Source organism: Apteryx mantelli, chromosome 3, assembly GCF_036417845.1.
Source record: "Apteryx mantelli isolate bAptMan1 chromosome 3, bAptMan1.hap1, whole genome shotgun sequence".
Lineage (NCBI taxonomy): Eukaryota > Metazoa > Chordata > Aves > Apterygiformes > Apterygidae > Apteryx > Apteryx mantelli.
Window position 1 is genome coordinate 84,063,482 of NC_089980.1, and position 15,728 is coordinate 84,079,209.

The 15,728-nt window shown below is 37.9% G+C and overlaps 1 protein-coding gene across 1 annotated transcript in view; it reads right to left on the reverse strand.

The window, feature by feature from the left end:
* Positions 1-1,194: 1,194 nt before the first annotated feature.
* Positions 1,195-15,728, reverse strand: part of RFX6 (regulatory factor X6) — a 40,582-nt gene continuing 26,048 nt past the window's right edge. Inside the window, exons 10-19 of the mRNA XM_067294795.1 lie at positions 14,326-14,375; positions 13,353-13,512; positions 12,303-12,447; positions 10,925-11,034; positions 8,709-8,826; positions 7,478-7,600; positions 5,880-6,089; positions 5,032-5,541; positions 3,171-3,389; positions 1,195-1,985 (exon numbers count right to left, since the gene is read on the reverse strand). Coding sequence (XP_067150896.1) covers positions 1,819-1,985; positions 3,171-3,389; positions 5,032-5,541; positions 5,880-6,089; positions 7,478-7,600; positions 8,709-8,826; positions 10,925-11,034; positions 12,303-12,447; positions 13,353-13,512; positions 14,326-14,375 — 1,812 coding nt within the window. The 3' untranslated portion in view covers positions 1,195-1,818. The remainder of the gene's footprint in view (positions 1,986-3,170; positions 3,390-5,031; positions 5,542-5,879; positions 6,090-7,477; positions 7,601-8,708; positions 8,827-10,924; positions 11,035-12,302; positions 12,448-13,352; positions 13,513-14,325; positions 14,376-15,728) is intronic.

Consider the following 15,728-nt stretch of genomic DNA (forward strand, 5'->3'; position numbering starts at 1 on the left):
GGACCAAGCATTTCAGGATGGTGACTTATCCCTCTTCTGCCCCTTTCCCCTCTTAGACAGCTCATTTGGAATAGGAGGGACCCTCCTCTGTATACCGACTATAGAGGAAATCTGTGTGATGAGCTTAGATGAGAAACCTGACTTTTCAGTGACCAATTTTAGGGGAATATATATGCTAACCTGAATAATTAAGAAGAAATAACTCTTCTGCTGTAGTTATTTCACTTGCCCAATGGATATTTGTCTGAACAGCCTGTATAACCACTACACGTTATTGAGAATTTTTGTTGAAATCAAAACTTTCCATTTGTGGTCACAATGTAAGACTCCACTCTGACTTAGGAAGCAACTGACCTAGAGTCTCCTACATCTCAGCTACTTGAACTGTGGTGTCTGTCTCATTTCTGCATAAAATATTTCACATCAATAATGATTCATGAGTTAGTCCAGTCAATGCTACTTATCATACTTCTGCTGCAGTCAGGTTTTCATAATAGAAAATACTATAAGGAAGGATGAAATAAAGTTATAGAGGATTAGAAATAAAAATTTAATCTTCGTATCATCTATTTTCTTCCACCAAAAATGGCCTACAATCTAATTCCATAGATCCAGCATATATTCAATGGCCTAAATGAGAACATGGATATCAAATAGCTTCAAATAGTTCACAAAACTGGATCTAAATCCAAATCTGAATCTGCTGTTAGGACCATCTGTTTACAGAATAACATCTGTTATTTCATGAACGTGTAAAGAGAAGCTAGTTCTGTAAGTCTGTTCTTTTCTCTGTCCTCTTTAACATTGTTAAGTAAATTTTTTTTTGCCTGGCTTCTTCAGAAATATATATACATGAATGTTTATACACAGAGTATCATGGCACTTGTAATTTTTTTTTTTTATTAAAACAACTGATCTAAAGGGTTGCAAATTTTTTTGATCAACTTTCTGCTTTTAGTCTGAATATACACAGTTGCCCTAAATCCATGAAAGTTAATGGAAATCTTTCTGTGGATTTCCACCAGCAATTGGTTTGGGCTCATACCAGAAGTAATTTTGAAATCCCATGACATTTTGTGTCATAGTTTCATTTGTTTCAGTTATCCAGCTACAGTAGCAGGCAACTGAAATTAGTTAGCTTATGATATTTACTTGTTTTTGTTGGTTTTATTTTCAAAGAAAATATTTCCCACAATATGTTTTATTTGTTTCCTGAGGACTTTCACTTACACAAGCAGGCACTAAACATTTGAAATTGACTTTTCAAAGCACAACAGTAAAAAACTTAAGAATTTGGCTTAGTTTCATTTAAAACAGTAAAAATTGACCTTGTAAACATTTCCATAGGAGGTAGGATACATACATTTGACAATCTGTCAAATAAGAGAAAGTAAACAGTGACTCTGCAATCCTAATAAATAATGAGCAACACAGGCATTAAATAAACATTTTTTATACAAAAAGATATAAGTGAAAGACTAAAATATCATTTTTAATAAATTAGGAATAGATGTAATAATTTCTTTACAACTTAGTCATGTTTGCAAGAATCACTGATTCTTTCTTCTCACCCTGAATTTCTGACTGGAAAGCCATATAGTGGTGACAATTCTGAGTGATTCACAAGCAGAGCACAATCTGAATATAGCTTTTTTGTGTGTGTGTGGAGGAGTTCTAATAGCTCTAAAACAGCTCCTTTAACACCTATATGCAGTACTTTTCTATCCCACTCACTTAAGTCATCATAACCTTAGTTATCAGATCCTTAATGTCTGCAATTGGAAAGTAAGTTTAAAACAGTGGCATTTCTCTGCCAGTTCAGGTCCCTCCAGCAGCTGCTCCCATGAAGACAGTGTTGATTGGTGGTAAAGATGATACCATATCTCTGCTTGGTGGCCCGTGGGACTCCAGATTTTCCTGGGAAGGGAACTGACCAGATGTTCCATACATACACTGTGAGGAAGCTGTAGTTTGCATGTTTGAAGCTATGAAAACAAAAGGTAATCATCACTGCAAGTTTTCTGTTTAGTATTTTGTTAAAATATAATCCACTTTCATTTGCTGGAAACCCTTAATCTACCAGGTACACCATGTGAAAGACTGAAATTTCAGCTTTCCTATACTTTACTCAATTTACCTATCCTTTTATAACTTTTCTTCAGTGGCTCCTTACACTATCATGGGATAGCTCAAAACCCATATACCAGTGAACTCTGTTAAAAATACAGCTATGGGCCTGAAGCTTACAGCCTACATATGAACCATCTTCTATAAAAACTATGTGAAACTATTCTATTTGTTTTCCTCCTCTTTCCATATCCCATACTCACTGATGGTACCACTATTTCTGCATACAGTCAAGCCTACCACGAGGCACATGTCAATATGGAATACATAAGCTACTTGATAGGTACAATCCCTGAGCGGTGGTGCTGGCTTGTCTTCCCCCTTTAGCTTCACTTAAAGAATTAAACATTGAGCTCTAGCAGAGCCTAAAGGAGACAAGCAATAACCAATCTTCTGCACAAGGTTAACAGAGAAGTAATAGGAAGAGGTTATGGATAAACACCCAAAACTGTGCCCTAGTTTACATCTTCCATCCAATACTTATGACTGTTTTTTGGAATATGAAACCAAACTCGGCTGCCATTTGATTAATACATACACCAAAGCAAACACCTTGGGGTTAGGTCTTTCCCCTAAAATTCAGTAGGAGCTTTGCCTAATTCACACAGCTGTTGAAGCACAGGACAGGAAGGGACTAGTGCAGTCCACAGGATGAAGTATATCTAAACTGTGCCTGACAAAAGATTCACTTGATTTATGTGAGGATCCTTAAGGGATGTTGGAGGATTCCAGCCCACTAGCTCACTTAACAGTTAGAAAGTGTCTCCTAATACTGATTTTCCTGCATTTCAGGCAAATCATGGACAATGGATCACAGTCCTCTTTATGTGAACAAAGAGTCATTAAACCCATTGTCCTGAAATATTAAGGAAACCACATCATATGATATATCCTAGGAATTTACCTATTTTATCTCTATATTACACCAGAATACTTATCCCTTGCATCTTATGTACTATATGTGTGAGCTACAGTATAATTCTAAGCGCCTGTTAAGATGCTAAAAAGTTCCTAGCTCTTGTTCAGTCACTGGCTGTACTTACGCATAGGAGTCCGACAGACAATTGAAGATGAGGACTCTGTATAGTATGAGCCTGTTTGTTTTCTTCCACTCTCATCCAAGATATTAAGTGGATCATGAATATCATTATATGATGGCAGTGATCGAATGCTGCTTACACTGCTGATCACAGAAACATGTTGATCCACCATTGATCCAAGTCTGTGAGATTCTGGGTAATTTACATTGTTTCCGTAATAGTCTATTGACAGGAGAGTTGGAAAAAAGAAAGCAGAGTTAAACTGCTGTTGAAGAGAAGGGGTAGGGTAGGAGTGTGGGGAAGGGGTTGGAATTATAAAAAATGGTTTATTGATCTGACTGCTAGTGAACAGCTATGTGACCCAGCACTTATTTAACTCCTCTTTTTCAGTTCCTCTTTATGCCATGAGGATATTTATTTCCTACTATGCTGCATGACTTAAATTACTTTAAAGCTAGCAAAGCGATTTGACTTTAAGAGCTCATGAGAGGGAAATGCAAAGCAGTGAAGTCAAAACCACATTCTTGAAAATGAGCCCCTCTGCACATCAGAGGATATAGAATTAAAATCTTATTTTCCAAATTTGGACAAATAAAAAATCAGAGGTGGCAAATTTTCTTGGTGCAATCAAGCTGTGTGAAAAAAGCCAATGAGAACAGTAATGCAATGAGAGTATAGACACTATCTTTCATAGAGCCTGGATTTCAAACTTAAAAACTTAGCTATAGTTCCAGATGCCACCTCTTCAGTCTAAATATGATCATTGTAGTTTTGCTCTCTTGACTGTATACAAATATTTTAAAAAAGGATCGTTAAAAGGCTAGTAAAAAGATGAGTGATTGGATGATGACAAGATAATGCCATCAAATGCATACATACATGTTCCATTTCACTGGAGCTTATCATAATCTATGACAATAGGTAATTGTTACTGGGTGAGTTCCTTGAGAATAAGGCTATTTATGTACACATATAGGCTAATAACATTAAAGGATTATATGCAGTGACGGACCCAAAAGCGGGGTGGTAATGAGGGAAAGAAAAGATCCTAAGAGTGCAGTCAAGCCTTCAGTACAGAATTAAATTTCCATTCTAACTTCAGAATCAAATGGTAATATTGTAGCTGGTGGCCAGAGGAGACACCATGTGGACTTGTACCCACAGTTCAGTGCTCTCTTCTGTCAAGGAAGCAATCAAGGAAAATATACATGGAAATAAAATCTATATAATAATATATATGTGTGGCATATACACATGAATATATACAAGCAGTATTCCTGCGTGTCTTTCCTGAAGAAGAGGAAGGTGTTTTATAAATGTTTCTACAAACTATAGGATATATAGCAATAATTTCACCCACTATATATCTAAAGTAGAACATGGCAGCAATTTTACACTTGAAGTATGAGAATATATTAGGGCCACCTCTTAAAATAATGCTAATCCGCATTTTTATATGCTTTTGTTTCACCATCCTGACACTGTGATTAGAATGGCCTGCTATACTGTTCCCAGAAGTAAGCTATTTTATGCCATCTATATTTTACAGTAGATGTTTTGGTGGCTTTTTGAAGGATTGCTAAATCATAGTCATCCTTGTTTTGCTTCTATTGTGCAGGACAGGGTGATGATGCCAAAGGAAGGTTATTTGAGGTCAACTGAGGATTCCTCAGAGGAATCAATCAATCAATCCTGAAGTAGCTTGTTAAGCTGCTTTACAATCTATGTGTGTCATCCAAGAAGTAGAAAACACGAACTTATAAACAAATCTTCCATAGGAAAAAGCAGAGAAAGAATGGTTTACTCTGGCAAGGAAAGAGAAACAGAAGAGAAAAAGAAAAAATATATTAATATATATTAATACCATTGGAAGCATTAGGGGGATATGTTGCTCCTGGACAAGAAGACACCGAGTTGCTCAAGAAATTGAAGCTCCCAGTATTCAGAAACTGCATATTGTGTGTGTCCTGAGTCATGGATGAGGGACCATAGCTGGAAGGGGATCTGGCATTGTATGGAGACACAGAGCAACTGTTGCTGAAGTAGTCTCTGGAGAACTGCTGTTCATTCAAGGTATTGAATCGGCTGTGCTCTGCTCTGTGGTGATAAATTCCTGAAGTAGAATGGGCCTGAGTTCTGAACATGGCTTGATAATTGGAATTGGTTCCATAATAATTCTGGTTAGTTTGTGACAAAGTCTGATAAAGGGGTTCTGAGTAGGAAGAGCACTGTGAATGTGTGGATAACACTGGGCCTACACTTGGAGGTCTCCCAGCCATTGGCCCCTGGTTGATAACACTTCCTCGGCTGACCATGGCTGGTGAAATGGGTGGAGTCATCAAGTGGCCAGTGCTTTGAGAGAGCTCCATCTGACCTGGAAAAAATAAACATTAGTTGTGGTCAGCATTCATACTGTAGTACTGCTGAATAGAGTGGACTCTGTTAAAACACTAACCCTCTATGTGAATTCTGCATTATCATTTGAAAGCTTTACATTGGACCCCATCTAATCAATGGCTTCTGGCTATAAAGGTTCCCAGTTTCATTCTCCAGCTTGGAGACTGCCACATTAAGTGGGAAATTCCAGCAGTTACAAGTCTCATGTAGATCTTACTGTTCATTCCGTACAGTGGAAGATTATTCCAAGCCAAGAGGTACAAAGATAGTTTTATCATTGTTAGAGAAGGAGAGAGTAGAAGAACTGATACATACCTGTCAACTGCATATTCTCACTGTCTCCCGTGGAGAAGGGGTTCAGACCAGAAGGTACACTGCTAGGCTGGTTAGCTGACAAGGACACATAGGTTTGCTCTGCTAGACACTCATTTTTGACTGAAGGGTCGCTGGGCAGAGGAGTAGCTTTGTTACGATTTGCTAGGAAGCAAGAGCTTGGTGATGCAGTAAAGGTGGCTTTGCTTGCATCTGGAATAGCAAGTGAAAACTCTTGGTGACTGTTGTGTATGTTCATTGCACATAAATTCACCATTAGCATAGAGACAGCACATGAGCTGCCTGTTTTGTTCATATCTTTGGTTACTTATTTTAAAAACCCAGTAAAGCCTCCAAATTTTGCATGTAGCCAATGAATACAAATACTGTTCTAGTCTTAATCTTTCCAATGAAACTGCTTGTATCATATTCTGACCACAGATCTATATCACAGAGAATTAGCTCCTTACTGAAGACATCATAGTGGGTCAGGTCTATTCCGTTGAAGTAAATGTCAACAATGAAGTCCACTAAATTGCACTAAGAATGAATCAGGCTTACAACACTTCAACCTAAAGAATTGACAGTGGGAGTTTTAGAATGTTTAAAGTCGATTTATTTTTATACTGAAACCTAGAAAAAAGTATTTGTTTTATCCTGTACTTCTTCAGTATTCTGCAGACGATTGATAAAGTTAGTGGAAGATTTGCTATTCTTCAGTGGAATCATGACTTCATCTTATGGTTTCAAGTACTTCATCTAAGTGTCTAAGGAGAAGGCAACTGCTACATAGGACAAGGCTTTTCCTGAAGACTGAGTTAAAAAAAGCACAGCATCTACTCTCAGACAAATTCAGTGCCAGTTTCTTGGAGCAAAGGGCAGGTTTGGAGTAGCAACAACCAAAAAATTAAGGCTGATTTCAGATACTAATGTAAATCAAAAATAATTCTGAAGGACTCAGAGAAGTTTCACTGGATTTTTAGGAATTAACTTAGACCAAAATTTGATCCAAATGCCAGTTCTTAATCTTCATTCATTTTAAAGCAAAGGACCTGTAATGTATGACTTCAAACTGCCTACCCTGAAGAAGCCTGGTAGCTAGAAAATTTTCAGGAGACTATTTTAAATTTTTTTGTTTCCCTTCCACATGGTAGTACTTCGCCCAGAGGCTGAATAGGGTTCCAACCCTTCAGGGACCTTTGTATGTTGGTAATCTTTATTACATCCTAATTCAAGGTGTAATTGCATATTTCAGCTTTGGTGGAAAAACTGGATGGCGAATTCCTGCTCTCTCTGCTACTTGCACCTCTTTCTGCATAAACACTGCAGTTTGTGGCCCTGCAGTTGCATCAGCACAAGTGTTTGTTGAATCCCAGATCATTTCCCACAAAATGTCATTAGGTGAACTGTGTTAGGAAAGTGGGAATGAATGACTGAGAGGATGGTCATAAGCTTTTCTGATGGATTTGACAATATTGTATGTAACTATACCTTCAGCAGAAGACAGTAAGTCTGCTTCTGATTGACAGAAAGTCTGCTTCTGATGTATGTAAATTTCTAAAAATCAAAGAATACATTCAAAAGAACCAAGCTCCAGTTACCTAAATTCTTCATGTATTTGTCCAGTAGATTCTGGAGTTCTTGTTCTTTGTCATTGTTGAACTGTGTCTCCATGGCGAGCAGGATGTACTCATCTAGTAGCATGCGGATCAAATGAAAAGAACCTTTTGGAAGAGAAAGAGAGAGAGTACCTGAGTTATCTTTGTGACCATCTCTCACCACTCTACAAGAAGCAAGTGAAACAAACAAATAATTGTGGACTTTAAATGACCCGGCAAGACCAATAAGGAATAGTGCCTAAATTCTAGCTCTAATCTCTCTTCGCACTGGCCCACCTAGCTCAATTGTTTACTGTCCTGTAGGCTATTTGACCACTAATTACATCAAAGAAAAATACTGATGAAAGTGAGACATGCTTTATACTTGAAGAGGGCACACAGTGGAGCTAGATAAGGCCGAAGTCTGCTAGAATGCCTCTGCTCTATTTCTGTTTGTCTTGTGCTAAATAACCAGACAATAACTAGTGAAGTCTTTGACCTTATTTCAAGGATATATCACATTAAAAATGTGTCTCTCCTTACAGCCATTCCAAATGCCTCTGAATTTGTGATAACAGTGTACCTACAACTACTGAGATAACTTGGGAAATAATGTACTGGATTTAAAATGAATTTCATTTGCTCTAACATTTTCTATTTTAAAGGATATTCTTTCCGATATTCCCCAAAATGTAAATATTTCTAAAGGTGGGTGTGTGAACCTGAATATTTAAATGTCATGAACACACTATTGAATTGAATGCCTCTTGATCGCAGAATTAAGTAACAGTGGTGATCTGTCAAATTCCTTTTGCTATTATGAAAACATGCAACACAAAATCTTCTCTACAGCAGTAATTTTTATCAAACTGATCCACATGTAAAGCTAATAATTTAGATCTTCTGTCTCATATATTGAGATATGTAATTATGGTTTCATTGCCATATCAAAACAAGCACAGCTTCTAGCTCTTAAATAGCAAAGCAGTAGCAAACAGCAATTCAGAAGAAAGACACCTTTGGAAAATAAACATGTAACGCAGGCCACCAACAAATTATTGATAGCATTTTCTGTGAAGCATTAGTTTGAAAAACACATTGCACAGTATTTGTGGCTTTGATCAAAGAATCTTTAGAATCGGACAGGTTCCTCTACTGAGGAAATCGTGGAAAGGTGGGATTAGTGCCAGCACACGTGCACAAAGTAGGAGGGTTTTTACAAAGCCCAGGGTACCAAAACTCGATGCGTTGTTTAGGGTGAGATTATGCATCACTCGAGCACCAAAAAAACTCCATTTGAGAAGGAAGTCTTGAGCTCTCTTCTTTAATGACCTCCCATTTTGCTTGCTTGCCTAAAGGAGAGAAGTAGTAAAATCCTGTAAGTATGCTAACTTGCTTTCAGCACACAGAATAGAAGAAAGGAGGACTGAGGATGCTTGAGAATTCATGGAGTCCTTAACTCAGACTAATGTGGCAAGGTGGCAAGCTGCCTGATTCAAACTCTCTTCATAATGTATGTCCTTAAAGTGATAAAGAGGAGAAGCATTCACTTCTTTCAGGGCAGCCAAAGTAGAGCTCTGATCATGTATTTGATGAAGCAAACTGCTTACTGCTTGAGCTCTGCAGTGCCCTGATGGTGTTTAAATTAGCTCATGTTCTAGTCTTAAAGGTGCCAGATTGTTCTGTAAATATGCAGCTGTACAGGAAGAAACAAAAAAATCTCTTGGCACTATGTTATTCCACATAAATAAGGAGTGGGAATTAGTCTCTGTACCTTAATGTAATCTGCATAATGCTTGCCAGACTCTTTCTCTTACAAAATGGTATGTTTGCTATTGTAACACTGAGGCTTTTAATACTGCTCACTTCATACTGTCACTTTGCTCTGGCAGTACTTTGTTCGTGTGGTAACAGTATGCCATGTAGCTTTCTCAAACAGTAAGCAGAAAGAAGCTGTTGTGTAAGTTTGACAGTAACCGCACTTTAACATGAACAGAAGGTAGAGAGCAATGGAGGGATTACATGTTCTGTAAATGATTAGCTCCTACTTAGCTGATCTGAACTGGTATCAGGACTTGCTGGCATTTCTTACCCCTAACCATGGGAAAACAGTGTTTGAAACCATAGCTGTTAGCTTTAATACAGTATTACATAGTAGATGCTGAATGGGAGAGTGATTTACCTTTTCTGAGGGGCTTGTTTATCAGGGATTGTCTTTTGAAATTGTAGAATCAGTTTTAGACCATAACCATTCAGTTCTACCATGAACTGGGATTGCTCAGCTTCTGTTAAATCAGTAGGAGTTTTGTGTCTGAGCAAGTGGGACTCACTTTAGCTCTACTGCCCTGATTCAGCAAAGCACCTCATTGTGCTACTCACACATGACAGTAAATGTTAGTAAAACTGGAGTGCTTTAGAAACAAAGGAATTATCACTGTCTCCATTTAAAGTTGGTAAAACAGAGGTGAATACAGGGAAAATGACATGCCTATGGTTATTTTGTAAGTGGCAGAACCACTTTTTCCTGAGTAAATCAAAGCTAACAGTACCACCTCTCTTGCACCGATTTATATCAAGGTGCTCCTTAAAATGATGGGTAAGACATCCCATCATTGCACCAATGGTACATGAATGCATTTTCAAACAAGAAAAAACCTGATGAGAAGACCAGCGTTCAGAGCTTCTGGAAAACACCACCACGTAAAACATTTCTTTCTGCTAGTTTTCATTCATCAGAATCATAAACTAGGTTAGTATATCTTTCTTGAGCCATAACTCAGAAATCCGAGCGCAATTGTGAAGGGATATGGGAGGTCTACATCTCTATTATTTTATTCTGAACTATAGTGTAATAACTCTAGTGTAACTACATGCATACAAAATACTTGTGATTATAAAACATCTTATAAATCAGGAAATAAAAGGTTTTTTTACACACCAAACATCTTATAAAAATATAAGAGGATATCTTTCATGCTGGCCTGTAGAAATCCTGCAGGTTAGCTACTTCTGAACCTATCTGCTACATTAATCTATACCACATGCATCACCATCAAAATAATACATAAAAAATTACATATTCTTATCTAAGGAACAACTCTTGCTCACCTTACTCACTGGGCAATCACCCTATAATTCTGCATGCTCAGATAGTGATGGATGGGTGGATTTTTTTTTCATGTACAGCTTTATAATAGTGCTGATTTTGATGTCTTAGTTAAGATACTGCTTAGTTTTTCACACACGTAAGACTGTTCAACAGCACTTGGCATGAGATTAATTAGAACTAATCTAGCTGGAACCTTTCACATCAAATGAAAAACTCCCCTGTTACAACAGAGGGAGATGGGAGCAGAGGTGAGAATCCCATGCGGAAAGTCAATGGGACTGCATCCATGAGTAAGAGGAGTAGGATTTGGTCCTGAATCAGGCAGAACATTTGAAAGGTACCTTGATAACCCTTTGCTCAACCACAGTATCCAACCATTCAATAAACGATTCCACAGTGGCATTCTTCTTTAGAAGGTCCTTCAGTTCTTGGAACACTGTAATAGAGTCATCTACCATGTAAAAAGGAAAACATATCATTGCACACTATTCTGAATGTGAGAAAAAGCCACTCACCAGCCATATGACAATATTGTAGCATGGAAAGGAAAGGCAAAGGATTAGAGCAGTAAAGAAATGAGCGATTCCTCAGCAAAGTAAGCAGACACAAATTCATCACACACGCATTTGAATTACTTTAATATTACAATTCTGCAGGCTGTAAGACAATGAAGTTTTGCAAAAAAATATTCTGATGTTCTCCCTTTTGAGATTCAACCTTGGAATCCTGTCTATTACCAAGGTTAGTAGAACAGTTTTATCTGAAATGTGGCAGAGATGGGTGACTTGTATGCTGCCTTAGGTTTTCCTTATGTCTTCCCAGGTTCTCATAATATAACGTAAAACTAAGCTACTAATATTTCCTATTTTCTAGAAAATGCTTGGTTAATGGTGGGTTATTTCTCTTGCTTCCCCCCCTCTTTTTTTAGACCAGTGTGAAAGAAGAGCAAGAGCAAAATAGAAAACTATTACAGGGAAAATAAGAAAAGGGCAACTCATATGAAAATGTGAACAGGATTGGAGCCATTATTTAAGAGAACAAACTTTCATGACCTAAGTAACAACATTTAAAAGACAGCAAGTTGCTGTTGCTCTCTTTTCAGCTCTCCAAACTGTGCTCAACATGCTTCCTATGACAAAAGTCACCTTTTTAACAGAGAAGATGGCTAAACAACAGGTATGTATAGGAACGTATAAAAAAATTAAAACCCTCCAAAATCTGTAGTTTGCTCCATTCTCTATTTTGTTTATGAAAAGAACTATTACCTCATATTAAAAATTACATATTTTCTTAAAGATCAACTTTCAGCCAAAAAATCTTTATATACAAAAAAGTAACCTATCTCAAATTTCCATTAAACTAAGCTATAATTACATATGCTTTTTGAGACTTTTTCAAGAGTTGATCAGTGCTAACACCCCCATATCATAAGGACAAAATTTTAAAAAGGATTTTATTAAAATCAGTAGCTGAAATGGAGATAATTTTTTCAACAACCCTTTAAAAGTCATCCAGCTGGGATGACCAGTACAAGTTCCTATTCTTGTAGGATGTGCTAGAGCAAGGAATTGGTTTTCTTAAACTACTGAAGTTAACACTGAGCTAGATTAGAGAATGCAGTGCCTATGTCTGCCTTTTTTTAGTCCAAGTATACTCGTGAGGAATGGAATGAATGAATTTCTTTTAATGTTACAAATATATCACCAAGGACTTACTTACATTCAGTGTAGACCTCCCCATCAGAGTCTGTGCTGCCCGAGACTGCAAGGAGCGCCTGAGAGCCAATACTATTCAAATCTACTTTCTCAATATCAGACACCATGGAATTCACCACATGCTGATCAAAAAGGGCTGGCCGGGCAATCTGTAAGAAAAGGTAAGGTAAAATGCTAAGACTCACACTGTGGGACCAAATGAATAACTCCTAGGAGAAGAATCATGTGCTGATTAATTTTCTTTTCACAGTTTGGTGTTTCATAGATCAGATGAGGCAATGTTTCCCTTCCATTAGATTTCTAATACTTTTCTAATGTGCCTTCCTATCAGATCATTTTCACAATGTCACCCATATGCTACTGCTGTCTTAATTTTTATGAAAGGGAAAACTAAGTCAAGATGAATTATACAATACACCTACAGTTTTTCATGAGTGCTACCTCTCAGAGCCCAAGATGTTAGCATTTAAGCTCCCAGAAAGGCAATGTATCCTTTGGTATAATCTCCCAAACAATATGGAGGTATCTCCTAATTGCAGATACCTGTTCCTGTCAATACAGCCTTGGAGTCCTGTGCTGTCACTCTGATATATTCACTTCAGTCAAACTCAGGAAGAAATAAACTCACTGAATGTGACATAAAGGATGCCATGGACAAGACAGTGAACCTTTGTCAGGCAAGGAGGCTCATTTGATATTTTACTCTTTGGGACTAAACAAATATCCACATATCCCACTTCATCATTTGATTGCCAGAAGTTCTTGCAGAGAGAAGTACTAAAGAATAGCAGAGCGTTTTTAATTTGAAAGATGTCATATTTACAATCCCTATGATAGTAGTTCATTATAAGTATGGTCTTCTTTTCTACTACAATTTTTTTTTTATCAGATCAATTTATGACCTCTTCCTTCTTGCATGGTGAAAACTGCAAGATCTAAGTCTTCCATAGCTGAAATTGAACCTTTAAAAAAATAATGCATTATATCCTATGACCAGAGAGATGTACAAGTTTAATTTACAACTTTTTTTGATATATAGTCCAATTCTGCTCACCTGGGCTAGGTGTAAGAATGATGTCTGTCGTTTCAAGGAAGAAACAAATCTTCGTGCAATAGGCAGCTTCTTATCTGTCAGGATTTCTGGTAGATTTTCCAGAGAGGAAACAACCCATTGTTCCCAGTTTTTCGCAAAATTTCTTATATCTGCCAATAAACTACAGTAAAAAATGTGTTTTAGAGAAACATCAATAAATATTGTATTGCATTAGTTTACATAATTGGGTTTCAGTCATGGACTCCTGAGCAGATCTGTGGATTACTCCTCAGGTGTTCCCAAAAGGAAACAGGAAATGTTGACCTAGCATCAAAAGGCTAAAATTGACTATATGTTGATGTGTACCTCCTCTGAAAAAAAATGTGAGCAGTTTGCCAATTGAAATAGGTTGAAACCCGCTAGCTTTAAGCATAAACCGTAATTAATCCAAGAACCATTAGAGATACCTAAAGCACAAGGCTGTAGACATAAAAATCCAAACATGATGCCCTCCAAGGGAAAGGAAGAGTGAGAAGATTCAGAGGTAGCTTAAAAAAATTCTCTTCGTAATGTTTTGTTGGAAAAAATGCTTATATATTTTGGTAATGCATAAAATGCAAACCTCAAAAGTATTCTGAAAAACAGATAAAATTTGTTTTTCTTTGAACAACAAAAGTATATTTGTTTCTTTTTGGATCTCCTAGGGTTTTAATGTAAAAAAAATAAAATAAATCAAGATAACCAATAAGCCAGTCAAACCACACACTGGAATATGGTGAAATATTTTAAGGCTGTTCTACTTCTATAGCTGTCTTCAGAGCTAATGGTATTTTGCCATGCTAACTCTAGTGTTTTAAAAGTGAACATAAATACTGTGAGAAAAGTTCTCTAGGATATAGGTTATCCGAAGTAGCACCTGTTGTTTACTCTGTATTTTCCTGGAACATGCCTAACAATCAGAATGTAGCATTATTATTAAGTGTCAAATACATACCTTTCTGGCATTTCTTGCATTGTTGCAGGGATGAGTACATCTGTAAGAACCTTTAAAAAGGTAACAAAAAATGATATCAGGCTTCCATTGGCCATTTATTCATTCATACCTGTCTTGTCTACTTAGATTGAAAAGTGATAAGGACAGGGAATTTATACAGAATAAAGCCATTCAGCCTATTGTCTAGATATTTATATACCTACATATCTCATGTCCCTGTAAGCTATGAACACTCCTGTCTTATAATAGATAAATCATTAGAAGTGAGGTGCTTAAACACTTTGACTTCCCTAGCATCACACAGAATCTTAGTGAAGCAGAAACTCAAGTGTCTCCCAAGTCCTTGGGAGTGCTATTAGCTACTTGACTCTTCTTTCTGCCATGCTGTGCATGTGGCACTGATGGTGCTCAGGGTTTAGAATAAACCCCCTATAGTTATGTGTGGTGTGGAATTGCTTTGACAAAAACTCTGCTAACTTTCATGGCTTCTGGGGATTCTACTGCGGACAGTAAAGTTAGGTAAATGCTGACTTTGTTAGCTACCATATATCCAAAAATTCTGTTTCCATTCATAATGTGAATGATTTGACAACACAGTATTTCTCTGGCATCTGTGCTGCCAAGAACATCTAATATGATTAGAAGTGCGAAATGTCCCAGTCTTGTTCAACTTCTCTATCAATGACCTGGATGAAGGGACAGGGTGCACCCTCAGCAAGTTTGCCTACAATACAAAACTGAGAGGAGTGGCTGATACACCAGAGGGCTGTGCTGCCATTCAGAGAGACCTGGAGAGGCTGGAGAGGTGGGCAGAGAGGAACCTCATGAAGTTCAACAAAGGCAAGTGCAGGGTCCTGCACCTGGGGAGGAATAACCCCATGCACCAGTACAGGTTGGGGGTTGGCCTGCTGGAAAGCAGCTCTGCGGAGAAGGACCTGGGAGTGCTGGTGGACACCAAGTTAAGCATGAGGCAGCAATGTGCCCTTGTGGCCAAGAAGGCCAATGGTATCCTGGGGTGCATCAGGAAGAGTGTTGCCAGCAGGTGGAGGGAGGTGATCCTCCCCCTCTACTCAGCCTTGGTGAGGCCACATCTGGAGTGCTGTGTCCAGTTCTGGGCTCTCCAGTACAAGAGGGATGTGGCACTACTGGAGAGAGTCCAGCGAAGGGCTGCAAAGATGATTAGGGGACTGGAAAGACTGAGAGCTGGGCCTGTTTAGCCTAGAGAAGAGAAGGCTGAGAGGGGATCTTATCAATGGATACAAATATCTAAATAGGGGGTGTCAAGAGGATGGGACCAGACTCTTCTCAGTGCTGCCCAGCGACAGGACAAGAGGCAACAGGCACAAACTGAAACACAGGAAGCTCCATCTGAACATGAGGAAAAACTTCTTCACTGTGAGGGT